This window comes from Leptopilina heterotoma, unplaced genomic scaffold, assembly GCF_015476425.1.
Source record: "Leptopilina heterotoma isolate Lh14 unplaced genomic scaffold, ASM1547642v1 Lhet_36, whole genome shotgun sequence".
NCBI lineage: Eukaryota > Metazoa > Arthropoda > Insecta > Hymenoptera > Figitidae > Leptopilina > Leptopilina heterotoma.
Genome location: NW_025111040.1, coordinates 1,029,336 through 1,057,291, shown reverse-complemented (window position 1 = coordinate 1,057,291; position 27,956 = coordinate 1,029,336). Strand labels below are relative to the sequence as shown.

The window sequence follows — 27,956 nt, the reverse complement described above, 5'->3', positions numbered from 1 at the left end:
TTATATAATATTTTTTCTTATTCTTTTCTTTTTTAAACTTTGAATTAATAAAACAACAAATTAATTATTCATATATTTTGTTTAGCGAATAGAAATTTGAAAAAGCTATTAGGAGATATTTTTGATCAATACAATTTTTTTCCAAAAAATAAAAAAAAGAAGTGATTTTTTTTTAAACAGAAAGATCTTATACAGAAAAGTTAAACAAGGCAATTATTTATTACAAATATGTAAAGTGGCACGGTAACCGTCAATATTTACAATTATACGCATTATAATTATATTAAAAATTATAATTATATAATTATGTGATATAATACATTAAAAATATTTCATTATACAATATAAAAATCAAAATGAATATTTTTAAATTAATTTTTAATTCAGTTAATTGTTGCGTGTGAAAAATCACTTCTTAATGTTTTACAATTCTAAGGAAAGAAGATAAATAATTATCTATATTATACTAATGATTATAATTAATATTATTTTTTTTTCAACGAGTTCCGTTTATGCAAATCAAATTTTGATTATTGCTTCAAACGAAAATATAATAAAAGTGCATTTTATGGATAAAAATTGTTTTTGCATTATTTTTCCTATTTATCAATTTACTAAAAAAATGCGTAATTATCACGCAGAGAAAATTTTTTTTCTTTAAAACATTTTACATTTGCTATTCTTTTTTAGCAGTAAAAACTTTGACCGCCAAAATATCTTTATCACAATATTTTTTACTAAATATATTTACAATATTACAAATGAAACTATAACTTGTCAAAATGACAGTGTTCGTTTTTTACATCAACCTCTTTAGTAAAGCAAGAAATTGATTATTGTTCTTAATTATTTCTAAATTGATTCACATTTTTAATGATTTGAACTTTTTTTTCTCTTAAATTTCTTCATACTGTAAGTAAACTATTATATGGATAGAAACAATTTTTTCTTCTATATGACACCAACATTTTCTTTAGGCGAACGTATCCTATATTATAAAATAGAAAGAAAATAAAATTCAGCTCCAAACATCACTTGAATAACGTTTTTGTGTATCCATTTTCTTTATGTAATCCTGCGCCTCCATTTCTGTCATTTTTCCCTTTTGCATTACGACTTTCAATAAAATATTGTGTACATCGCGAGCCATATTTCGTGCATCACTGGAAAATTAGTTATTCAGTTAATTAATTCATTGTCAAATCAATTTTTAAATTTATTTATTAATAAATATAAATAAATTCAAAAATTGATTTTATTAATAAAATTAAGTTTTTAAATTTAACTTACCCGCACACGTAGATGTGGCCATTTTTTTCTCCAATTACATTCCACAATTCGTCGTCATTCTTTTCTAATAAGTGTGTTACATAAATTTTGTGCTCCTGCTCTCGACTAAATGCCGTGTGCAAAGTGAGAGTCCCACTCTTTACATATTCCTCGAGTTCTTCTTTATATAAGAAATCTTCTGCACTCTTTCTGCATCCAAAATATAAAATCGTCTCTCCTACTTCTTTTCCTATTTCGAATATAAAATTAATTTTTATAATTAAAATATTACTTATTTTATTTATTATTTTATTTTTATTTATTTATTTTATAATTTTTTCATTTTCAAATGTAAATTTTTAAATAATTTCATAATTAAAATTTACAAAATCCACTTATTAAATACCTACATAATTAATTATTATTGTTTATATTTTCAAAAATTTAAATACAATTCTTTGCTAGAATTCAATTATTATCATAAATAATAAAATTTTTTACAAAGATTCAATTATTTCAATAAATAATAAAACTCATCGTAGAATTTCAATTATCTTTAACACAATTTTAACAGAATTCCTCGAAAAATGTAAATATTCTTGAAAATTTTATTAAAATTAGTTGAAAAAATACAATTATTTAAAAATTTGTTGATAAAATATTTTTTGAGAATTCAATTTTGAGAAACATTCATTTATTCAATTATTTTGTCATTGTAAACAAATGAATTTAAAAATTCTCTAAAAATTTTTGCAAAAATTATTAAAAATAATTGATAATTGTTCATTTATTTTTTTCGAAGAAATTTAATAAAATTTTTGAAATTAATTATATTTTTCAAAGAATTTACTTTAAATTGTATTAAAAAATAATTAAAATCCTGTGAAGAACTTTATTATTTAGGAAAGTAATTGAAGTCTTGCAACGAATTTTTATTACATTTTTTTTAAATATTTGGAATCTTTTGAAGAATATTATTATTTATGAAAATAATTGAATTCTTGCAACGAATTTTATTACATTTCTTTTAAATAATTGAAATCCTGTGAAGAATTTTATTTTTTATGTGAATAATTGAATTCTTACAACGAATTTTATTAAATTTTTTTTTAAATAATTGGATTCTTTTAAGAAATTTTATTACATTTTTTTAATTAATTGAATTCTTTTGAGAAATTTTATTAAAATAGTAGATTTTGAAAATGTAATTCTTTGAATAAAATTTCATGAAAGAATTCAATTCATTTTTTAATTCGTTATAAAATTCCTCACATGAATTAAATTATGTTTTTAAACAGTTTGAAAAAAATGGAATTCTTTCAATAAAATTTAATGCAAGAATTCAATTTTTTTCTTAATTCGTAATAAAATTTTTTAAAAGAATTCAATTATTTTCTAAAATTTTAGTAAATTCTTCGAAACAATTAAATTATAAATTTATAAGTAGGTATATTAACAATCATCACACGAATTACATTATTTTTTATAAATAATAGAATTCTTCTGAGGAATTCAAATATTTTCAATACAATTTTAAAATAAACTTTAATAATCAAATATTTAATTACAATTATTAACAGACACGATTATTTTAGAAAGTTGAAAAAAATTCTTTATACAATTTAATTATTTTAAAAATTTTCAATTAAAATTATTCAAAAAATTACATTATTTTGAAAAAAACACAAAGGAATTCTTCAAAACAATTTAATTATTTACAAAAACTCTAAGAAAATTGTTTAAAAGAGTTTAATTTTCTACCAATAATTTAAATAAAATGTTAATAGTTTTTAATTTATAAACAAAATCGAAAGTATTCAATAAATTAGAGAAATTTTTTGAAAAAATTCAATTATTATCAAATGCTTAAATAGTATGTATTCTTCGAAAGAATTTAATTATTTTCTATATATTTTAATAAAATTCCTTGAATGAATTAAAAATCTTAGAAAAATTTAATTATTTTCTAAAAATTTTAATAAAATTCAATTATTAAATGTTTATAATTTCAATTATTAAGAAACACGATTATTTTAAAAACTTCAAAGAAATTGTTCATAAAATTCAATTCTTTTCAAAATTTTCAATTAAAATTATTAAAGAAATTCCTCAAAAGAATTAAATTAGGATTTTCAAAAATTTTAATAAAATTCTTTGCAAGAATTTAATTGTTTTCATAAATGTATCTATAATAAAATTCTTAGAAGGAATTGAATTGTATTAAAAATATTTATTACCTTCTTTCCTGGCAAGATCGCGTTCCTGAATGAATCCTCGGAATGGAGCAAGACCCGTTCCAGGACCGACCATTATTATTGGCGTTGATGTACGAAGTGGAAGACGGAATTGTGATTTACGAACAAAAATTGGAACCAAACTTGGTGGCTCCGAAGGATGTTTCTCCCTTAGCCATGAAGTTGTCACTCCCTTATTAATTCTTCCAGTTGGCGTTTTATATTCAACAACAACGGCCGTTATATGCACAGTTGTTGGATGAAGCTGCAAAGAACAAATCAAATAAATTTTACAGGCCTCGAATTGATTTTAAGGCGCAAAAACAATCGCTTTAGTCAATTGAAAATACAAAAAAGTATTGGTATTTGAATGTTCTGAAAAATGTAATTAAAAATATTGAAAATAATTGAATTTTAAAACATCAGAAAGAAAAAGTTCTAAGAATTACTTTCTTCAAAAATATTATAATTTAATTTTTAGATGCTAATCTTAATTAATTTTCATTTTTAAATTTACACTCAAAGATTTTTTAATAAAATTTTTGAGAATTCAATTTATTATTTTCAAAATTTGCAATTAAAATTCTACAAAACTTAATTTTCAAAAATTGAATTAAAATACTAGAAAAAAATCAATTATTTTCATTTAAATTGTACAAAATTTTAATTATTAAAAATCTTTTTCATAATTTTAATAATAATTTCGAAGATTTAATTAGAAAGATTCTTGATAAATAATTTTTGAAAGAATTGTCTACAGTTATTTTTCACACTATAAAAATCGGAAAAAGTCTCAATATCCATTTTATTAAAATTTACGAAATAGTTTACTAATCAGTTCAATTAAAGAAAAGTTTAAAAAATAAATGGTAATGAAGATAAAAATTTCCATTCACCTTTGGCGATGAAGAAATGGAATAGTAACGACACTGAAGTCGAGGCAATAATTCACAGAGATGATCGAGCGCAGGTTTGAGACTTGGAATATCTTCGAGAATATGTACAATATTTCTATTTTCCTGAATAATCCATTGATTGTAAAGTGCCTTGCCCTCGGCGGTTGTCGATGCCATGAGTTTGAGTTTCTCCTTATCTGCCGCATCGCAACAATATTCGGCCAATTCCTTGAGAATATGCGTTCGTGGATGACCAGTGATATCTAAATAATGCGTCAATGCCGTTCTATATGAACATGGACATGGGAATGGATGTTTCTTCGTTGATTCTTCATCAGTGTTTGTCAATGTAATAATTGTATCTAAATCAACGTTACATTTCTCGCCAATTTTATTCACCAATAATGAGCAATTCACTGGATAAACAGCTAAATGATCGCCAGTTTCGTAACGCATTTTTGAACCATCAATGTCAAATTCAATATGCATACAAGAGCGCTCTGATTTTGGTCCATGCAATTCTCTGTTTACTTTCAATGGCGCTAAATATGGATTTTTCACATCAAATGGACTGCAAAGGAAAAAATTAATTTTTATTTTAAAAATATACAAAATTATCTATTTTAATATTTCTCATAAGTAATGAGAATAAGAAATTTGAATAAATTTACTAAAGTACAAATTGATGTAATTCAAATTAACAAAATATTATTTTTTTAAATATCAACATCAATTTTTTGTTAATTTCAGATTAAAAATTGAAAATATTCACTTATTAAGTAGGGGAACATAGTCTAGGTCGGCCACCTTTTTGACTTTTGTTTATAACTTTTTTTTAAAAATAAATTTGGACAATTGAAGTATATGGTTGGAAAGTCCTGTTTAATAGGAACATTTTTTCTGTACAAAGTAAATTGACAGGTTTAAAAATGAAAAAGTTATAAAGATTTAAAAAAAAAAAAATTTGTAGTCCAGGTTGGCCATTACAGTCAAGGTCGGCCATGTTTAAAATTCAAAGGGCATTAATCGTTAAAAAATAAAATAACATGTTTGGAGTTACGGAAAATTGATTCTTTATTGTTTACAGTTTGTAACTTAATGAAATAACAAAATAATAAAAATAAACAATATAAAAAAATAAATATAAATAAAAAAAAATTTTGCACTAAAATATTAATAAAATTAAATGAAACTATTAATAAGATGATCAATTATATTATGAGTTATACAGAATTGCAGTTTTTGCAAATGAAGTAGCTCGTCCTCATCTTTGCGCATTTTAAACACATAGTGGCCGACCTTGACAGTAAGTAACATTACCGAATTGTTGTAACCATAAAGAAATACGTTTCGGGATTCGATTTTTTACTTTGTTTTCCTTTCAACCATGAGTCCCACAAATTTTCTGCATACTTGCCTTGACGATTCAATTTGTTTTTTATCTTTTATTAATGGTTTTTCACATTATGCACAAAACTTTTTTTGAGCTTTTTTTGTACCGACGTCACAGAAAACACAATTTTAGATTTTCCGAAAATGTAATTGAACAAAAAGTTAGGTTTCACTAAGACAAGCTTCGACAAAAATGCGCGTAGGTGGCGCTAGTGAACTTGACAAAAAAACGCGAGTGGCCTACCTAGACAGTAGGCCAACCTTGACTACATTCCCCTAACTAATTAATTATTTCCAATAATTTTAATGAAAATCTTCACAGGATTTCAATTATTTTTAAAACAATTTCAATAAAGAAAAAATTCAATTATTTTTGAAGATTTTCATAAAAATGCTCACAGAAATTCAATTATTGTCAAAACCTTTAATATAGTTCCTATTCTTGGACAGAATTCAATTATTTTTAATTTATTAATATTCTTCGAAGGAATTCAATTACAATAAAAAATTTTGATTAATTTCTTTATAATAGAATTGAATTAAAATCAATACAATAATTTTAATTCAATTCCTCCAAAGAATTCAATTGTTTCAAAAATAATAAATTTCTTTGTAAGAATTCCATTATTTTCAATAATAATAAAATACTTAAGAAATAATGCAATTATTTTTAAAAATTTTAATACAATGCTTCTCAGCAATTGAAATAATTTGAAAAATAATAATAAAATTTATAGAAGAAATACAATTGCTTTCGTAAAAAATAAAAGTACCTACTCTCGGGAATTCATTATTGTCAAAAATTTTAGTTTAAATCATATTAAAATTAAATTATTTCTTTTATAATTTTGAATATGAATTCTTATAAATAAATTTATCCAAATTTTTCAAAAAAATTAAATTTGTTCAAAAAACTTCGCTAAAATCTTTAAAAATAAGTTAATTCATTAGAGGAAATTGAATTTTTTTAAAATTAAATTAAAAGTAATTGAATTTTTTAGGAAGAATATTTTATTATTTAGAAAAATAATTCAATTTTTTAAAAATATTTAATTTAATTTTTTTCTTATAAAAAATGTTATTGAATTTTTTTAAATTAATAATATTTTTGAAAGAATTTTATTAAAATTCTTTAAAATAATTAAATTTCTGTGAAAAATTTTTATAAATTATATGAAAATAATTGAAATTTTGATAAAAATTTTATTAAAATTTTCGATTTAATAATTCATTTTTTTTGAGAAATTTAATAAAAATTGCATTGTTAATATTTCTATTCTCATAAAGAATTTAATCAAAATTTTTGAAAATAATTGAAAATGTGAAAAGAATTTTATTAAATTTTTGAAAATAATTGAATTTCTGCGAAGAATGTTAAGATTAATATTTTTTTTTTAAATAAGTAGATATGTAAATTCTTTGGCGAAAATTTATTACATTTTTTTTAAATAATTGAATTCTGTCGAGAAATGTTATTAATTTTCAAAATAATTGAATTCTTGTTAAGGATTTTATTAAAATTCTATTAAAATAAGTGAATTCTTATAAAGAATTTTAACAAAATTATTCAAAATAATGGAAATTCTGTGAAGAATTTTTTAAAATAATTAAATTTCTGCCTAGAATTTTATTAATTATAAAAATAATTCAATTCTCATAAATTATTTAATCATGAAGTTTTTCAAATTAATTGAGTTTCTGCAAAGAATTTTTTAAAAATTCTTTAAAATAATTAAATTCCTGCGAAAAATTTTATATATATTATGAAAATAATTGAAAGAATGCTAAGAATTAAATTAAAATTTTCGAAAATAATTGAATTTTATCGAGGAATTCAATTAGAATTGTATTAAAAATAATTAAATTCTCATAAATAATAATTTTAACAAAATTTTTCAAAATAATTGAATTTATTCAAAGAATTTGTTTTAAATTCTTTAAAATAAATAAATTCCTGATAAAAATGAAATGTTATAATTTATTAAAATACTAGAATTCTTGCTGAGAATTTAATTACAATTTTCAAAAGTAATTGAATTTTTCGAGGAATTCAATTAAAATTGTATTGAAAATATTTCAATTCTCATAAAGAATTGAATCAAAATTTTTAAAAATAATTGAATTTTTGCGTAGAATTTTACAAAATTTTTAAAAATAATTGAATTCCTGACAAGAAATTTATATAAATTTTGTGAAAACAATAAATACTAATAATTAATTAGTAAATTAGTTAATAATTTCATTTTTTTTAATTTTGAATCTGAAATTATTCGAAAATTTAAATTAATATTTTTAATTTAAAAAAATAAACTAAAATTACTTTTATTTTAGTACATTCTACAGTAGACAAAAATGAACTTACGCTCGTTGATTTTTGAAAGAATGAAGTCGTGCAATTTCTCCTTGATAAATACGATCGGCTGGTAAATCGACATGTTCGGTGAGTTTATATTGACGAATGCTCACATCTTCGCTGATTCCTTCAATTCCAAAGAATTCACAAACAACTGGCCAAAATTTGTCCTTCCATGTTATAAAATCGTCTTCAATACTGTGAAAAGAAAAAAACAATTTTTAAAAATAATACATTTTTACAAGTATGAATTCAATTAAAACTTCTTTTCATTCCAATTTCTTTTCTTAATTTAATTTCAACAAAAATTTCCGATTCCCTAAAACATGTTTTAATAAATTAACAATTAAAATTATTAATAAATAAACAGTTAAAAAGTTAACAATTGAAAAAATAAATATAAAAAAATAAAGAAATAAAAAATGTACAATATAAATCTTATTTAGAATTATGTAAAAAAAAATTGTCATGAAAATTATGAAATACTCACTTGGCATCGTCATCGCCGAGACCGAGTTCATAAACACGTGTCGCGCCAAGCTGCTCCAATCTATGATCGATGTAAATTGCCACTTCATTGTAATGTTCGTACGTCTTGTTACCAAGTCCAAAAACCTATAAATAAAAACAAAATCAAAAATTAACAACTTTTTAAAAATTTTATAAAATTGGAAAAATACCTATCTTTTCTTTTCTACGAAATTCACTAACAAATTAATTATAATTTGTCCATAGTAAAAATAATAATAATAATAATAATAATAATAATAATAATAATAATAATAATAAAATGTTAAACTGTATAAAATAATTACGAGTGTAAATTAATTATAAACAAATCATGAAATAATAATTATAAAATAAATAATTATTAATTCAAATATATATACATATATAAAAATAAAAAAGAAGAAAAACACTACCTTAAATTTTGGAGCAGAAATTAGTTCACTACCTTCCCATAAGAGTGCGTTGACACGTAATCGACGAGTAAACAATTGTAAAAAATTACTAATTAATTTAATTTTCATTTTATCGCGCTAATAATTTTTACCCTTATCTTGTGAAATATTAATAAATACAAAAAGGAAGAAGAAAAATTTCTTCAACTATTACTAAACGTCTATAGAAAATATCAAACATTCAAGACCTTTAGTCTCAATGATAATTGTTTACATAAGTGGATAAAAATTCTCTATATTACATAGAAAAAGAAGAAGAAGAGAAAGAAAATGAGACTTTTAACAGACAAATAATAGAAAAGTTTCTTAATCGATTCATTTGCATGTCAGTTCTATTATGTAATGTTCAATTTTCACGCACATTTATAAATTATAATTGTCAACGACCATTGAACGTGTACGAAAAAATTAATTACTTTTCTATTCACATTCTATAATTATATTATGTATTGCTTGCTTTTGCACGTGACATATATGATGAGGCAAGAAATAATCAGGTTATGTTCACTTTATGAAAGTATTTTCTCAATTCAACGATAGACGGCACAAGCGAGTTAAATTTGAATTTTTTAATTTTTTCCCACTTTTCTAAATTTTTCTATTAGTTTATTATCTAGAATATTATTATTATTATTTATTATCAGGTACCATTGTTATAGTCATCATTATTATTATTATCCTTATTGTTATTTTCACTACTATTATCATTATTACTCTTATTTTTATTTTTACTATTATTATTTTTATTATTATACTAGCCACACTATCCGCGCGCAAGCGCGCGGGAATGTTGTATGCAACTGCTTATTTTAAACAATTTAAAAAATTTTAAAGAAATAATTATTATTACCTAACAAAGAGATTTAACTAACTAAAATTCAAATAATTTCACTCAATAGTCTCAATTTAAATAGAATTTACATTACTAGACTAAAACTATGGATAGAACAATTCCAATTAGTATCTGGGTCATCTTTTGCATTGCTTATTTTATAAACCCATTTTAATTTAAATACTTTTTTAAGAAATAATAATTGTTACACATTGAAAAAAGTTTTACTTGAAATAGCGATAAGTTTCTCTAGAATAACGAAAGTATTAATTGAAGCACTGAAAAATTTCGCTACTAAAGTGAAATCTGTATATAACCAGCTAAATATTTTTTGCCGTGCATAACGAAAAAAGAATTAAATTAACATCAGATTTTCTAAATTAAAAAAAAACGAATTCAAATAGAAATTAATCATTTTAAAACTTAACCAAATTCACCCCAGAAATCACTGAATTCGATAATTTAGAAGAAAGTCAGACAAAAGCAGGGTTCCTACAGAATCTGGAAATCATGAAAATGGTATGGAATTTTAAAAAGGCTTCTAGAAATCAGGGAAATTATGGAAAAGGCCTGAAATTTTTAAAAGTTTCTAAATTTTTCAGTTTTCCATTTTTTCTCTTAAATAGAAATTCAAATAATAATAAAGCTAAATCCCATAAAAGAGAGGAAAAAATGTTGAATTTTAAGAAATTCGGATTTTTGAATTTTTGATAACTTTAGATTTTTTACCAAAGAGTCGAGACTATTTAATAAGTAAAGTATTTTCCAAAAGCACAAAAATAATGAAGCTAAATCCCATAAAAGAGAGGAAAAAATGTTGAATTTTAAGAAATTCGGATTTTTGAATTTTTGATAACTTTAGATTTTTTACCAAAGAGTCGAGACTATTTAATAAGTAAAGTATTTTCCAAAAGCACAAAAATAATGAAGCTAAATCCCATAAAAGAGAGGAAAAAATGTTGAATTTTAAGAAATTCGGATTTTTGAATTTTTGATAATTTTCGATAATTTTAGATTTTTTTACCAAAGAGTCGAGACTATTAAATAAGTAAAGTATTTTCCAAAAGCACAAAAATAATGAAGCTAAATGCCATAAAAGAAAAGAAAAAATGTTGAATTTTAAGAAATTCGGTTTTTTGAATTTTCGCTAATTTTCCATAATTTTAGATTTTTTTACCAAAGGGTGGGGACTATTGAATAAGTAAAGTATTTTTGAAAAGCACAAAAATAACTAGGCTTAATGCCATAAAAAGGAAGAAAAAATGTTGAATTTTAAGAAATTCGGTTTTTTGAATTTTCGCTAATTTTAGATTTTTTACCAAAGAGTCGAGACTATTAAATAAGTAAAGTATTTTTGAAGAGCACAAAAATATTGAAACTAATTGCTATAAAAAAGAAGAAAAAATGTTGAATTTTAAGGAATTCAGATTTTTTAATTTTTGATAATTTTCGATAATTTTTTATTTTTTACCAAACGGTAAAGACTATTAAATAAGTAAAGTGTTTTTGAAGAGCACAAAAATAATGAAACTAATTGCTATAAAAAAGAAGAAAAAATGTTGAATTTTAAGAAATTCGGTTTTTTGAATTTTTGCTAATTTTCCATAATTTTAGATTTTTTACCAAAGGGTGGAGACTATTAAATAAGTAAATTATTTTTGAAGAGCACAAAAATAATGAAGCGTCATGCCATACAAGAGAAGAAAAAATGTTGAATTTTAAGAAATTTTTATAAATCCTTCGAAACAATTCAATTATTTTTTTTAAATAGCAAAATCTTTCGAAAAATTCAATTATTTGCAAAAGAATTTCAAGAAAGAATTCAATTTTTTTCTTAATTCGTTAAGAAAATATATCAAAAAATTTAAAGAAATTCTTCAAAATAATGTAATTATTTATAGAAACTTTAATAAAATTGTTAAAAAAAATTTAATTTTTTATCAAAAATGTTATTAAAATTTATTATTAAAGTTATTAATTACAATTATCAATAAAATCGATTATATTAAAAAAAATTGAAGACATTTTTTGAAAAAATTCAATTATTTTCAATATTTTAATAAAATTCTGAGAAGAATTTAATTATTTTCTAAAAATTTTAAGAAAATTCAATAATCAAACGTTTAATTTCAATTATTAACAAAAATGATTATTTTAAAAACTTGAAGGAAATTCTTTATAAAATCCAATTATGTACTTTCAAAATTTCCAATTAAAATTGTTAAAGAAACTCCATTTGATATTCAAAAAGAAAATACAAAAAAATTCTTCAAAAGAGTTTAATTAGATAGGATTTTCAAAAATTTTGATTAAATTCTCTATGAGAATTAAAATATTTTCAATTTAATTGAATTTCTCGAAAAAAATTCAATATTATTTTCGAAAATTTTAATGAATCCTTCGACAACATTTAATTACTTTTAATACAATTTTAATAAACTTTCATCAAATATGCACGAAAAAATTTTTAAAAACACTTTTATATATCTACAATTCTAGTTATTTGCTTAAGATTTTTTTAAGATCTTCTTTTCAAATTCATATCTCTGTTTCAATTTGTTATTTACTTTTTCATTTTTCATTTTTTAATTAAAACGTGTCAATAATAATAATAATAATAATAATATTGTAAACATTAGATTACAAAAATGAAAAAAAAAGAATTCAAATCATACCAATAATTATCAACAATTTGTGTTTTTCACATTCTCGAGCTTTGAACTTTTGCTTTCACGAGTATCAGAAAATTGTGCAATTGAGACAATAATAATTGTAATAATAATAATAAAGTTTAGTTTTTAGTTTTTTCAGTTGTAAAAAAAATAATAGTAGTAAAAATATAAATTTTTCAATTTTTTCCCTCTGTGAGTATGGGGGAAAAAATTGATTTGCGAGGTAATAAATGAAAAATTATACGTACAGCGTAATTTAATCCACTAAGATCACCTTCGCCATTTTTGAGCCAGTCAACGAATTCCATAGCATTGTCTGTTGGATCACCTTCACCATAAGTAGCCATGCAAAATACTGCCATACTGTTTGGTATTGATTTCAAGTTGACTAACTCTTCCTAAAAAAAAAGAATCATTAAATATTCGTTTTCAACAAAATTATTCTCTAAAATACATTACATATTTCTATACCTGTCTAATTTTTGTTTTAAATAACAAATTTTTCTTTTTCATTGCAAATTTCGTTCTATAAATATTAATATTATTTCAACAAAAAAGGCCAATTCTAGCTTTTTTTTTACTTTAAATCATTACTTCATTATTTAAAAACTAGCATAACATAAATTTGAAAGAAAAAAAAAATTTCAAAATTTAATTATTTGAAACAGGAATAAATTTTTGTTAAACAAATATTTAAAAATTAATTTATTTTTTCATAGGAATTAAAATTTCAAATAATTTCAATGAAAAACGTTTTCAAATTTAATTATTTCTACAATTCTTCCAATATACAATTATTTTCTAAATATTAAATTGAAAATATTTTTTTCAATCAATTCCTATATGTCAGAATTTAACTACGATAATTGAATTATTTAAATAGATTAATTTGTGAAAAATTCAGTTTTTTTCTAAATTTTTAGTTACAATTCTTCGAAAATAACATTAGATTTACAAATAATTTTCAAAAGTGAAAAAAAGGAAAATTCTTTAAAATACAACGTTTATTTAAATAAATGTTGCAAACAAAATAAAAATAGAAAGAAAACAATAATTGTTAGCCTTGTAAAATTCAATTTCGTAGCAAAAGTGTTATAAACAGTTTTGTAGAAAATATTCAACTATACTTCTTTGTTAAGTATTTTAAATAAATTGTAATAGAAAGAAAACTTTTTTTATTTTCAAATATTAATTTCAATTAAATTTTAAAGTAATTTCAGATTCAAAAATTTTTAAAATTAAATTTTTAACTAATATTTACTAATTAATTATAATTACTTATTGTTTTCAAAAACTTTAATAGAATTCTTGTCAGGAATTCAATTATTTTCAATGCAATTTCAATAAAATTTCTCAAAAAAATACAATTTTTTTAAATTTGCTAAAATTCTTCCAAAAAATTCAATTATTTTGCAAAATTTTGATTAAATTCTTTATGGAACTAAAATTCCTCGAAAAAGTTAAAGTTACAGTTAATTTAAATTACATTCTTAGCAAAAGTTCAATTATTTTAATAATTTAAAATTTTTTTCGCAGAAATTCAATTATTTTTCTAAATTTTGATTATATTCCTCAAAAAAATGCAATTAATTTTGATAATTTTAATTAAATTCTTAGCAAAATTTGAATTATTTTCATAATTTTTCAAAATTTCTGCATGAATTTAATTATATAAAAGAATTGTATTAAAATTCTTCACCGAAATTTAATAACTTTGGAAATTTTGATAAAATTATTTATGAGAATTGAATTATTTTCATAATTAATCAAATTTTTGCAAGAATTCAATTATTTTCAATTCAATTTCAAAAAAATGGATGAAAACAATTTAATTTTGTTTTAAATTTGATAAAATTCTTCGCAAAAATTAATTTATTTTGAAACATTCTGAATAATTTTTGTATGAGAATTGAAATAATGTCAATTCAATTTTAATTAAACTCCTCAAAAAAATTTAATTATTTTTGAAAATTTAAATTAAATTCTTAGCTAGATTTAAATTATTTGAAAGAATTTCAATAAAATTCTTCGCAAAAATTTTATTATTTTGAAAAATTTCACTAAAATTCTATACAAGAAAACATTTATTTAAATAATTTTAAAAAATTTAATTCTTTTCATAAATAATAAAATTTCTTAGCAGAAATTTGGTAAAACTTCTTTATAAGAATTCACTTATTATTAATAAAATTTTAACAAAATTCTTACCGAGATTTCAATTATTTTTATAATTAATAACATTTCTCGAAAGAATTGAATTATTTCAAAAAATTGTAATAAAATTTCTCAAAAGAATTTAATGTATTTTTAAAAATTTGATAAAATTCTTCATAGAAATTCAATTACTTTGAAAAATTTTGATTAAATTATTTATGAGAGTTTAAAAATATTTTTAATATTATTTTAATAAAATTTTTCCTAAGAATTCAATTATTTAAAAAAAATTGATTATAACATTCTTCGCAGAAATTCAATTATTTTGAAAAATTTTGATAAATTTCTTTATAAGAATTTAATTATTTCAACATTATAACAGAAATATTTTTAATTGAAAGCAATTTGGTTTAATATTATAATGTTTAGTGTTTTTTTTAATTTTCAAATCATTAAATTAAAATTCCATCAATTTAAAAATTTAAAACTTTTTTTTTTTACTCATTTTGGTAGGAGCTTACCATATCACATTCCTCAGGATCAGCAACCATACCTTTCATTCGGTATCGAATTCCCTCTTTAGCAAGTCGACCTGCAAATTCTTCACCAGTACCAGTCTGACTACCATAAAATACCACCAAACTACGTCCGGAACTTTGGAGTTTTTTGATAAACGAATTTTCCGAAGGCGTCACTGCCGTATATGACGTTGGTCTGCAAAAAGGAAAAAAGCAATTATTTTCCATTTTCCAAAAATGCAAAAACCAAAATTTATCCAATCCATCTAATTATTAAATATTCACCAACAAAATAAAGACAAAAATTCGTCAAATTTAACATTATAATTAAAAACTACCGAAATATAATTTTTATTGTCTAAATTCCAAAAATTGTTTGAAAAAATTTTGTTTGTTCCTAAAGTCTTCAACGTTCAAATGCACGAATTTTTTTGTTACTTTTTTGAATTTTTGTACAAAATATTAATTTGCAAATTTAAAATATGACTTATTTACTCAATAAATGTTGAATTTATTTTTTATTTCTAATTAAAATACAATAATATTGTAAAATATTGAAAGAGAAAAAATTTTCGTTATTTTGAACGATTAAAACTTTAAGAACATGTTTTTTTAGACAAAAAAGTAAAATAAAATAAAATTGAGTAAAAATAATTGAAATTTAATAAAACAGAATTTTAAGAAGGTAAAAAAATAAAACTTACTGTATCGAGTAGGATTTTGTCGATGGCGTATATTCATCTTGTTTATTTCTCCTCATGAGCCACCATAGTCCAGTTAAAACGAGAATAACAAGAAGTGCAATATCGTAAGTGCTAAGAAATGGTTCGCTTGCAATATTTGTACTATCAGTCTCTTCCAAAATTGGTGGGCCTGCCATTCTGATTGCTTTTGGTTGTGACGCGTCAACACTCTGCAATTAAAATAATAGAAGAAGAATATTAATCAAAAATTTTATTTCCTCAATATTATATTTTTCACACAAAATTATTTTATTTCCTCATTATTATATTTTTAACACAGACAAAATAATTTTCCTTCTTCCTCGTCAGATTTTTCTTTTTTAATCAGCACAGAACGAAAATTCAAAATACTTCCTCATAGCAGGGAAATAATATTTTTTTAATTTTTTCACCCAAAAATAACTAATATATAGATTTTTTTTCTCAAATAAAATAAATAATAGAGATTTTTTTCTCAAATAAAATAAATAATAGAGATTTTTTTCTCGAATATAATAATTAATAGAAATTTTTTTCTCAAATAAAATAATTAATAGAGATTTTTTTCTCAAATAAAATAAATAACATAGATTTTTTTTCTCAAATAAAATAAATAATTGCAATAATAAATAATAATAAATATAAATAAATAAGTAATAAATTACATTACAAAAATAATTAATTACAAAGAGACAATAAATTAGTATTTGAAAAAAAAATAAAAATAGTAAATAAAATAACTCGGGTAAAATTATAGAAATAGTAACTAAATAAATAAAAAAATACATTTTTCCATAAATTATATAAAAATACCTAATATAAATAGTTTCTTGAAAAAAAAAACAAAAATCAGAATTAAAAAATATTCTGTAAAAAAAATGTGTAAACAATAAAATGTCAGAGATGAGATTTCTTATTATTTTTGTAATTTGTATAAAATTTCCACTCGACTAAACAAACAACAGCTGTAATTAAATGAACAAATTGATATCAAGAGGTAATTTTGAAATCATATTTTTCTTTTTGATCTAATATCGTAAATCAATAATTACGATTTTATATTCGGGGATTTTTTCATTTTTTTTTTGTAAATAAATAATTATTTTCCTTTTCTGAAGTAAAATTAATTTTTTTTTAAAAGCATTTGAATTATTATGACGTCACGGTTTTTTTTGCTAAAAACTGTGACGTCAAAATGGTTCAAATGACAAAAAAATAAAAAAATTTTATTTTCGTATATAAATTTTTATTTTTAAGCACCTATTTCCATAAATTATTGAGTTACATTCATCATTTTGGGTCAAGATCTTGTCCTTGATCTTGACAAACATATTCTTTCTCTATATCTTTATTATATGGTTGAAAGTTGCAGACTTTTTTTTCACTCAAGGATAAAATTTAAAATTCACCAAGGCTCATTTCACAACCGAAAAGAGAAAATAAAAATTAAATTCAACGAAAAGAAAAAAGAAAATTGAATCAATCATATAAGAGAAAATAAAAATTAAAGTTACAAAGACAATAAAAAGAGAAATTAAGTAAAGTCAAATTATTTTTTTTTTTCAAAGGATTATGTATTTCAATAAATAAATAAATTATAAAAATAAACAAAATAACAAACAATAGCAGTAAAAATATTAAAAATTAAACAAAAAAAATCAGAAGAAACATTTTTTTGTATTTTTAATAAATAAATAAATTATTGAAATTATTAGGAAATTAATAATAAATAAATTATAAAAATAAGAAAAATAACAAACAAAAACAGTAAAAAAGATTAAAAACTAATTTGTTTGTTAATATTACAAAAAAATTAAAGAAACTTTTTTTTGTATTTTTAAATTGTTTAAAAATTTACAAAATTGTTAATGTCTATTCTATTTCAATCAAATAAATAATAAAAATAAGCAAACTAACAAACAAAAAGCAGTTAAAAATATTAAATAAAAAATTTATTTATTTATTAATTTTAATAAATAAATCAAAATATTAACAGAAAAATTAGTTTTTAAAAGTTTTTTTTGTCACTCATTTTGCTTATATTTATAATTTATTTATAAAAATAAGAAAAATATGACAAAAAAAATCAAAGTAAATATATTTTTTTTTTGTATTTTTAAATCGTTTAGAAATTTACAAAATAGTTAAAGTCCATTCTTTTTGAATAAATAAATAAATTATAAAAAGAAGCAAAATAACAAACAAAAAGTAATAAAAAATATTAAAAATCTCATTTTTTGTTAATATTACAAAAAAAAATCAAAGAAACATTTTTGGTATTTTTAAATTGTTTATAAAAATTTACAAAATTGTTAATGTCTATAAAAAATCAATTAAAAAAAAATTATAATTAAAAATGAAGATAAAAAAATATTTATTAAAAAATTCGAAAAAAAAACAAAAACAAAAAGCGATTAAGAAACAAGCAAAACAAAATGAAAAGAAAAATAAACAAAAAAAAAAAATTAAAATTAAAGAATAGAAAAAAATTCCTCGTCAAAATACGCGATAATTGATTTGTACTAATATGACAGGTTCGGAAAATAATAATTCATATACGTAAAATAGATTATAGACTTGGACACGATTAATCTTGTAATGGAAATTGTGAAAAATCACCTAAACGATTGCATCATCTAAATGACTTCTGCCTATTATCATTATGCAATATATAATGAATAAAATGCTTGACACGTGGATCTCTCCAACATGCACCTAATGGATCTTGTTATAGACATTAGAGTACCTATATATAATTCTTGTTTTTTTTTTTTTTTTTTTTTTTTTTTTTTAATAAATGAAATGCTATGTTGTGTGAATCACATGAACAATGACAGGGCGAAAAGAATAAATTACTCCAAATCGTTTTATATTATTTTTCAGTCACGTAGACAAAATTATTAGCACTTTTATTTCTTTTCCTTTTCCTTCAAATTATTCATTCCGCATGAAAATTTTTGAATTTAAAATAAATTTGTCTTTTAAGTAAAAACAAAGAAACAAAAAAATAAATAAATAAATAAATAAATAAACTAATAAACTAAAAATAAATAATAAATAAATAAAATAATCAAACAGACAATCAAAAATAAATAAACAAACAAGCAAAATAAAAAACAAATAAATAAATAAAAAAATTAAAAAAGAAAATAAAAAAATTATAATTATTTAAATTATTTATTTACCTACTGATTTTAGACAATATTTATATAATTATACAAATTGCAAAAATAATGTATTATTTTTTCTGTAAAAATTCATAAACTAAAAATTTTGAATAATTTTATTTCAAAAATTAATTTATAATTTATATATTTTAATAATTTATTTTACAAAAATTATTGAAATTTAAAAAAATTAATTTGGAAATTCATAAAAAATGAGGTTATTTTGAAGGATTGTAATTAAAATTTTTTGAAAATTAGTTGAATTCTGGAAATAATTTTAAAAAATTGAAACAATTGGAAATATTGTCAAATTTTTATTAAAATAAATAATAAATAAGAAAATAATAAAATAGTAAATACCTAAATTTTATATTTTAGAAAATTTTATTGTTTCACTTTTAAAAATTATTTTGTATTTTTGTATAATTGAATTGTATTTTTGAAGAATTTGTAACTAAAAATTTAGAAGATAATTGAATTTTTCAAAAATTATTCTTTTTTTAAATAATAAATAAATTTTTAAATATTTGTTTAACAAAAATTATTCATATTATATATTTTTTAACGAATTTTTTTTTTACTTTTATAAAAATTATTTTGAAACATAATCGTATTTTTAAAGAATTCTAATTAAAATTTTTGAAAATAATTAAATTTCAAAAAAAAATTTAGAATTTATCTTATTACCGAGATAAGGATCTTAATTTTTTTTTAATTTAAAAAAAAGTGTCAGAAAAATTATATTTTTTAAACAATAAAGAATAAAGTTAGAGAAATAATTTTAAATATAGGAAAATTAAAGAAAGAAAAAAAACCACATAATAATATACATCGAATGGAATATTATTCTAATTATGCAAATTGTAATTTTAAATTAAGATACAATTTGTATATAGACAAATAGTTACCAAAAAAAAAATCTTCAAACCGAATATATGAAAAATAAAAAAAAAAGTTTTGGAGGGGAGAGTTAAAAACGTCAAAAAATTATTGGGTTACTAAATAATTATCCCAGAGTAAAAAAAAATGTCAGGAAGTTTGTAATAATATTAATAATAAAAATTAGATGATAATAATGATGATGATGAAAAAGAAGAAAATAGTTAATTTAAAAAATAAAAATTCGAAGAATATTGAATATTTCCTAAAGTAAGTAAAAAAAAAAGAAAAAACCGAAACAAATTTGTAAATTTTTTGTTTTTACATAAATTTTGAAAATTTCTCCCAATCATCGAAAAGCGTCTTCTTTCTCGACATTATTTCTATGTTTTTTCCATAAAATATGAATTTCCATTTTATCAAATATATATTAATATATATTTAATTTTTATTTTTAGTGTAATAAAATGAAAAAAAAGGAAAAAAAAATTTTTTTTTTTTTAAAAAAACTATTACTTCATACAATTGACTCCAGGTCATCGTGTGTCTTCAACAAACTTTTGCATTATGCAAGATGACACTTTAAAATTTTGCAAAAGCTTGTAGGTCAATTTTAAATAGCATAATATTCTTTAATTTTTATATCATTTTTAAAAGAAAACCTCCCAACACTTTTTTAATTAAAAAAAAAAAAATTATTATCATAATTGGTAAAAAAAAATGAAATGAAAAATAAAAAAAAAATTATTGTTCAAATATAGATACTAATTAAACGAACAGTGTCATTTTACAAAATACCACGTGTCGGAATGTTTTATTAATTTTTTTTTCGTATTTGATGATGATCACGATGATGATATAGATTTGAATAAATTAATCTTTGTTCGTCATAGTATAGTGACTGCAACGTAATTCTAGCAAATTTTCCTCATCTTTTCGAATTTTTATCTACTTTCTTTCTTTTATCGTTTGTTGTTATTATTATTTTTATTTTTTATTTATTTATTATCATTCTTATTTAATATATAATATATAATATATAATATATAATATATAATATATAATATATAATATATAATATATAATATATAATATATAATATATAATAAAAATAAAAATAATAAAAATAATAAAATAATAAAAATAATAATTATTATTTAATGCATATTAAAAAATAATAGTAAAAAAAATAAATAAAAGAAAATAAGTAAAAATAACGAAAGCATTTTTGTAAAATAAATATTTTTTTGAATGAATTTTCAAATAATTATAGTAAATTCCAGTATTCGGAATTACATATAAATATCTTCCCTGAGATAAATGACGCACTTTCAACTCGAGGTTATTTGGTTATCACGTGGAAATGAAGGTGTTTGCTTTATAGGATAATTATAATTGACCCGATTTAACAAATAAAAAAAAATTGACCAAATTGCCATTTCAATTTTTGATAAAAATTTCTCTATCTACATAATTTTTAATTTGTAATTTTTACAGAACATTTTCTTTTTTAATTTTTAAAAAAACTTATAGATAAATAAACTTAATAATTTTATTATTATTATAACTTTAAATAAATAAATTTAAGAAAAAAGGAAAAGAAAAATAAAGTCAAAAGAAAATTAACAAAAATAAAAAAAAAATGACAGAAAAAATGTGAATGCACGAAAAAAATTGCGATATATTCGATTTAAAAAGAATAAATTTGTCTAATATTAGAATATATTTTTAGAAATACAAAAAAGAAAAAAATATCAGTATACAAATACCATAAAAACTGTTTTATATTTATTAAGCCAGCCTTCAAACTTATACTGACATTCAGCTTTATTTGAGAAAAAATAAATAAAATCTATTTTTAGAAATTCATTTTTTAAATTCGATTTTTTTCTGTGTGTAAAATGAAACTTAAAAAAATATTACATATATTGCAAGTTGTGAAATTGGCCTTATCAGTCATAATTATAAGACTCCTTTAAGTTCAAATTGTTATTTTTATGTAGCAGTATTATTATTATTATTATTTACAAAAAAATAATAATATATTTAAAATAATAACTTTAAAAGATATAATAATAAAAATAATTAAGAATTATCTACAAGTTTTGAAATATTTTTTATTATAAAGATTTTTTGTAATTACTGAAAATAAAAATGAAAAAAAAAAAAAATAAAATAAAATAAAATTTTTAAATTTAAATTCAACATTTAGAAACTTTTTAATTAATTTTTTTATACAAGGCACAAAATTATTGCAATAAAATTTTACTCTGAAGAAGAAACAAATAAATTTTGTTTTCAGAACTTTAGGGACTGATATAATTTTTTTTGTATAAAATAAGTTTTTGACTAAAATTATTTTTTTTAGACAAGAATTATTTTTGTCACATTATTTTAAATATTATAAAACGACTTTCGATTTAAGGAACGAGGAAGTAAAAGATAAATTAACAGAATGATGCTGAAGTAATAATGATGAATTTAACACTTTCTCTAATTTTAAATTTAATAAAAATAAACACCAAAGAGAGAGAGAGAATAGAAAATAAAATATTTAATTCAAAAATTAAAACTCACCGGTAAATCCATTATTTTTTTTAATTCACAATTTTCTTTTTATGCACAAAGTAAATAAATTGACTTGACAAAATTCTTTATTTTTTTTCGTATAAATTGTAAAAAAAAATATTATCACAATAAACACGAATTTATCAATTTTTATTGTTGTTGTTGTTGTTTTGAAATAATTATTATTTATTATTAACTTGTTATTATCAACTAGAAAGTTAAAATTATTAACTAAAGTCTTTTTAATATTTAAATTGTATAAGTTATTTGTCGATTAACTATTTAATGTTAGTATTTATCAATTTACAAATATTGATATTTATTTAAATATAACTTATAATTTGTAATTAATGTTTAATTAATACTTTCAATTTTTTTGATTATCTAGTTTTTAGTTTTTATTAAAAATATTTAATAGAGTACATGTTCGTAAAAAATAAATGAATAACAAATATTTTTTTATTTTTCTTGAGGGAAAATTAAAAATTTTGCGGACGAAATTTTTATTTAGAAAAAAAAAAACACCACGCGTTCTGCGCGACGTTTAATGCATTACTGTCATATAAGAAAAGAAACTTGTCAGTTGACCGAAGAAACGTGTGCGGTACCAACAAGTTTTATTACGAATATTCCGTTTTGCCACCGCGTGAGTCTTTCCAAAGAGAGAGAGAGAGAGAAAATTTGACGTTCAAGGAGAATAAATGAGCAAGTCATTGCGCATTTTCTAGTTGCAATAATAATTTTGCTTTGTATATGACGTGGAATCGTGATTAGAGGGAACTTCGTTCAACATAGTTCCAATTTTTTAATTTTTTTGTTCTAAATAGAAATTTTCTCTTTCTTTTTTTAAGAGAAAATTAACTGAATCGTAAATACTAGTAATATAATAAATTAATTGAATTGGATTTTTCAAATTTAATTTAGTTGTCGATAATAAATATTTATTTCCATTATTATTTTATTCTCGTGACGTCATAATCACTGATCTCAATTATTTTGAATAAATCTGCAGTTATGACAATTACTTTAAATGACTACAAATTAAAAAGTTGAGAAATCAGTAAATATAAAATTATCATAATAATTATTTTCACTGCTATTATTACTATTATTTTCTTGACGATCAAGTGATAAATTTAAATATTTTTTATTATATTATTGTATTTATATGTATATTATTTTCAAATATAAATTTTTGAATAATTTCAGATTCAAACTTTAAAAAAATTCAATTATTAACTAATTCACTAATTAATTATTTTTGTTTATTAATTTTCAAAAATTTTAATAAAATTCTTCGCAAGAATCCAATTATATTCATAAATAATAACATTCTTCGTAAGAATTTAATTATTTTTAGAAAAATGAAAATTTTATTCAAAAATTTAATTATTTTAAGAAAAAAATTTCATGAAAGAATTAAATTTATTTCTTAATTCGTTATAAAATATCTTTGCAAAAATTCACTCATTTTCAAAAAAAATTTCACAAAAGAAGTTAATTTTTTTCTTAATTCGTAATAAAAAATTTCAAAAGAATTCAATTATTTTCTAAAATTTTTTAAATCCTTTGAATAACAATTTAATTTTATTTATAATTCAATTATTTTCCTAAATAATAAAATCCTTTGAAGCAATTCAATTATTTATTATAAATATTAAAATTCTTTGCAGAAATTCAATTATTTTCAAAAAAAATTTCACGATAAAATTCAATTTTTTTTCTTAATTCATTATAAAATTTTTCAAAATAATTCAATAATTTTCTAAAATTTTAATAAAATATTCAATAATTAAATGTTTAATTTCAATTATTAACAAACAAGATTTATAAACTTGAAAGAAATTGTTCATAAAATTCAATTATTTTCAAAATGTTTAATTAAAATCATTAAAAAAAAACTCCATTATTTAAAAAAAAATTCAAAGAAATTCTTCAAATAGAATTTAATTAGAATTTTCAAAAAATTGTAATAAAACTCTTCGCCAGAATTCAATTATTTTCATAAAAAATAAAAAATTACTTCGGCAATTTATTTTTTTTTTTTTACTGAACAATTTTATTTTCACTTTATAGGTACCTATAGAAATATTTTAGAAATTGAAATTCTTCTCAACGCTTTTAATTGTTTTTTAATCATTCGTTTAAAGCTACTTTCAGTCAGTGTCATTTTCCTTGTTTAATTTTTGTTTTTCAAATTCATAAAAATCAATATGTGGCTTTTTAAAAAAAAATGTAAAATTTTGTAATTATTATTATTAAAGAATGAAAATTCATTGAGAAAAGAAGAAAATTTCAAGCCATGTCTGACAAAAAATCAAAAAATACAGGTATAAATACAAGAAAATAATTTTATCTTTGAAACATTTATAATTTTTGAAAATAAAAATAAATAATTTATCAAATATGAAATTTTATGAAAACTTAAAAGAATAATTAAATTATTTCGAATAATTTAATTAAAATTGTATAAGAAAATAATTTATTGATTACCTTCGAAAAATTTTGAATTTTCGCGAAGAATTTTTTTAAATATTTTAAAAATAATTGCATTCTTTTGAGAATTTTTATTAAAATAGTATATTTAGTGAATACTTGAATTTCATTAATTATTGAAATAATTGAATTCTTGCGAAAAATTTTTCAATAATATTTTGATAATAATTGAATTCTTGCGAAAAATTTTCCAAAAATATTTTGAAAATAATTAAATTCTTGCGAAAAATTTCCCAATAATATTTTGAAAATAATTGAATTGTTTCAAAAGAATTTTAAAACAAAAATGATGAATTGTTTCTAAGAAGAATTTCATTAAAATTTTTGAGATTAATTTTTGTATTTTTTAATTTGTAAATTAGAACAGAATGTCAACGACAAAAAAGCGTCGACAAAAGGAACTAAAAATTCTTCGACTCCAGCGAAAAATAAAGAAATAGAAGACGAAACAGATTCGGAAAGTCCTTGCAATGAAGAATCAGTGGCTATGAAAATTTACAATAGTTTTCGCGAAAAATATCTGCAAACAGAAGAAGAAGAAGATGATGAATAAAAAAAGAACAATTTTTTCTACTTTTAAAATGTATAAATAATTATAATTTATATTAATAATAATATTATATACATTTACTAGAATATTGTTATTAATATATTATTTTTCATTAAACATATAATTATTTTACGGTTAATAATAAATTATTAATACATTAATATCGTTGCAAATTGCCAAATGCCGATAAAAGAAAATTAGCAGTAGAAATATATTTTAAATTTTCTCATATCATTAAAATTGTAGCAATGGTCTATTTTGAACTTTGACCTTGTATGTGAATTATTCAAAAGTCTTCAATAACCGTGGTTTAATGTGTAAAAATTTCTATTCCAATATCTTAAGTTTTATTTAGAAAAAAAATTTCAAAACGAAGACAAAAAAGGAACACTAAAATAATAAAGTAGTAAAGATAACAGAAATAATAATAAAAATAATAATAATAGCAAAATTAATAATAAAAATATTAATAATAATAATATTGTCTTCAAGTAAAAAGATTATTTTTTAATAAAACCGACGTTTAAAATTAAAAGATTCAATAAATTTTTCGATAAAACATAAAATATATTTTAGTCTCGCAGACTTCACATAAAGTTTATTTATCGGTAACTGAAAATTAATGTAAAATTTATTATGTCTAGAGACTGGTGATGACATTAATAATTATCAGAGTGATATAATCACTTTCAAGGAATTTACAAAAAAAAGAAAAGAAACGGAATTATTTTGTTAAATAATCTTATCCTGAAACAATAGTACAATATGTAGTAAATATATATAAAGCAATAATTCTAACAATATAATTAGTATACTTGATAAATACGATAAATACTTATTATAATGTAATGAAGAATCTTTTATCTACACCAAAACATTAATCAAATTTCCTATATATATATGCAAATCAAAATATATACATATTTCTAACCTAAAACTGTCAAAACTAATAACAAAATGTTCTATTCGACTCATTAAAATTTATCTCTACTTATTCATTTATTTATTACAAAAAGTCACGTGATTACATTATTTTCTAGTAATAATAATTAATCATTTCAAAAAATTTTACTTATTTTAAGTCTGCGCAACTACAAATACCACTTGTTGAAGTTGAAATTTTTTTTTTAAAAAAAAACTCACCGGTAGATGTTCCTTTTTGTTGAACTGGTTGCTTATGTGCCGAATTCACAGACTTTTTATTTTATTTTTTTCCCCCTTTTCTCAACGACGTTATACAGATATGCGAGTGCCAATGTCGTCACTGGCAATATTAATCTTAATTTATATATTTTTTACATCAGAGCCATCAGAGAAAGAATTGTAAGCGAGATATGTAAAAATTTTATAAAAAATCTTTCTTCTATTCTTGACAGTATTAAAAATTTGTATTTATTAATAATTATTTTGTATATTTTCACTTGGAAATATTAACGAATATATATAAAAATATGTTTTGTTTATTATGTATGTAAAATCTCTAAAGTTCCCAATTGAATAATATTAACATAATTAACAGTAAAGTGAGGGAATTTTCTATTGGAGACACGTAGTAAAATATTCGAATTTTAAGTAAGAAGTGAAATAATTTTAATTTCTATGTGATAAACTACTTGTAAAAAATATATATTGATAAACAGAGTAACAGACTGACACTGAAAGCAAACTGAACTTAGGACCGAGGGCAATAAAAAACTTGTCCAACCAGCCAGAAAACGTGTTGAACTTATAGTTTATTCATCTCTCCTTTTAACGCCAAGGAGAGCAACAAAACAAACAAAAAAACGAACGAATATTGCAAAAACGGTTAAAAAAGGAAGCCAATCAAATTTGAGCATTATTTGTTCGCATGTCATCACTGACAGTGTGAATGTGACTTTAGTATTTTCCTCAACCCTCTCAACCAATAGGAACTTAGAGGCTATTATTTTCGATTTCAAACTACAAAAAAATTTTTTTTTAAATATAATTAAATAAACAAATAACAGGCATTGTTTAATTCATTAAAATCGGTTATTGGTATCTTTTTCAAATTATCGAATTGAATATAAATGATGTTTAAATTAAGGCGCGAACGGCGCGAGTTATGTAAAAATCCTTCAAGTTGTAATAAATTTATTTGTTATGCATATAAATATTATATTTATATTTATTTATATATACTTCATATATCTTATATGGATTATAATTATTTTTAATAATTTATTGATTAATTTATAATTTTATTTGATAATCTTTCATTTTTTAAATTGAACAAAATAGGGGTTGGCAGCTCTGATTTTGAAATATCTT

At 20.3% G+C, this 27,956-nt stretch overlaps 1 protein-coding gene across 3 annotated transcripts; it reads right to left on the bottom strand.

Annotated features, from left to right (window-relative positions):
- Nucleotides 1–716: 716 nt before the first annotated feature.
- On the bottom strand, nucleotides 717–27,337 carry LOC122505477 (NADPH--cytochrome P450 reductase). 3 transcript variants are annotated; one of them, XM_043617129.1, is made up of 10 exons: nucleotides 26,808–27,337; nucleotides 15,987–16,195; nucleotides 15,286–15,478; nucleotides 12,859–13,008; nucleotides 8,635–8,759; nucleotides 8,154–8,342; nucleotides 4,400–4,970; nucleotides 3,507–3,768; nucleotides 1,291–1,519; nucleotides 717–1,163 (listed from the first exon to the last, which is right to left on the bottom strand). In XM_043617129.1, the coding sequence occupies exons 2-10, from the start codon at nucleotides 16,160–16,162 to the stop codon at nucleotides 1,019–1,021; spliced, it is 2,040 nt and encodes a 679-aa protein (XP_043473064.1). In that variant the 5' UTR covers nucleotides 16,163–16,195; nucleotides 26,808–27,337; the 3' UTR covers nucleotides 717–1,018. The 3 variants fall into 3 exon arrangements, with proteins under 3 accessions (XP_043473064.1, XP_043473063.1, XP_043473065.1); XM_043617128.1 differs by lacking the exon at nucleotides 26,808–27,337 and adding an exon at nucleotides 22,628–22,688; XM_043617130.1 differs by lacking the exons at nucleotides 12,859–13,008; nucleotides 15,286–15,478; nucleotides 15,987–16,195; nucleotides 26,808–27,337 and adding an exon at nucleotides 9,068–9,538.
- Nucleotides 27,338–27,956: the final 619 nt, after the last annotated feature.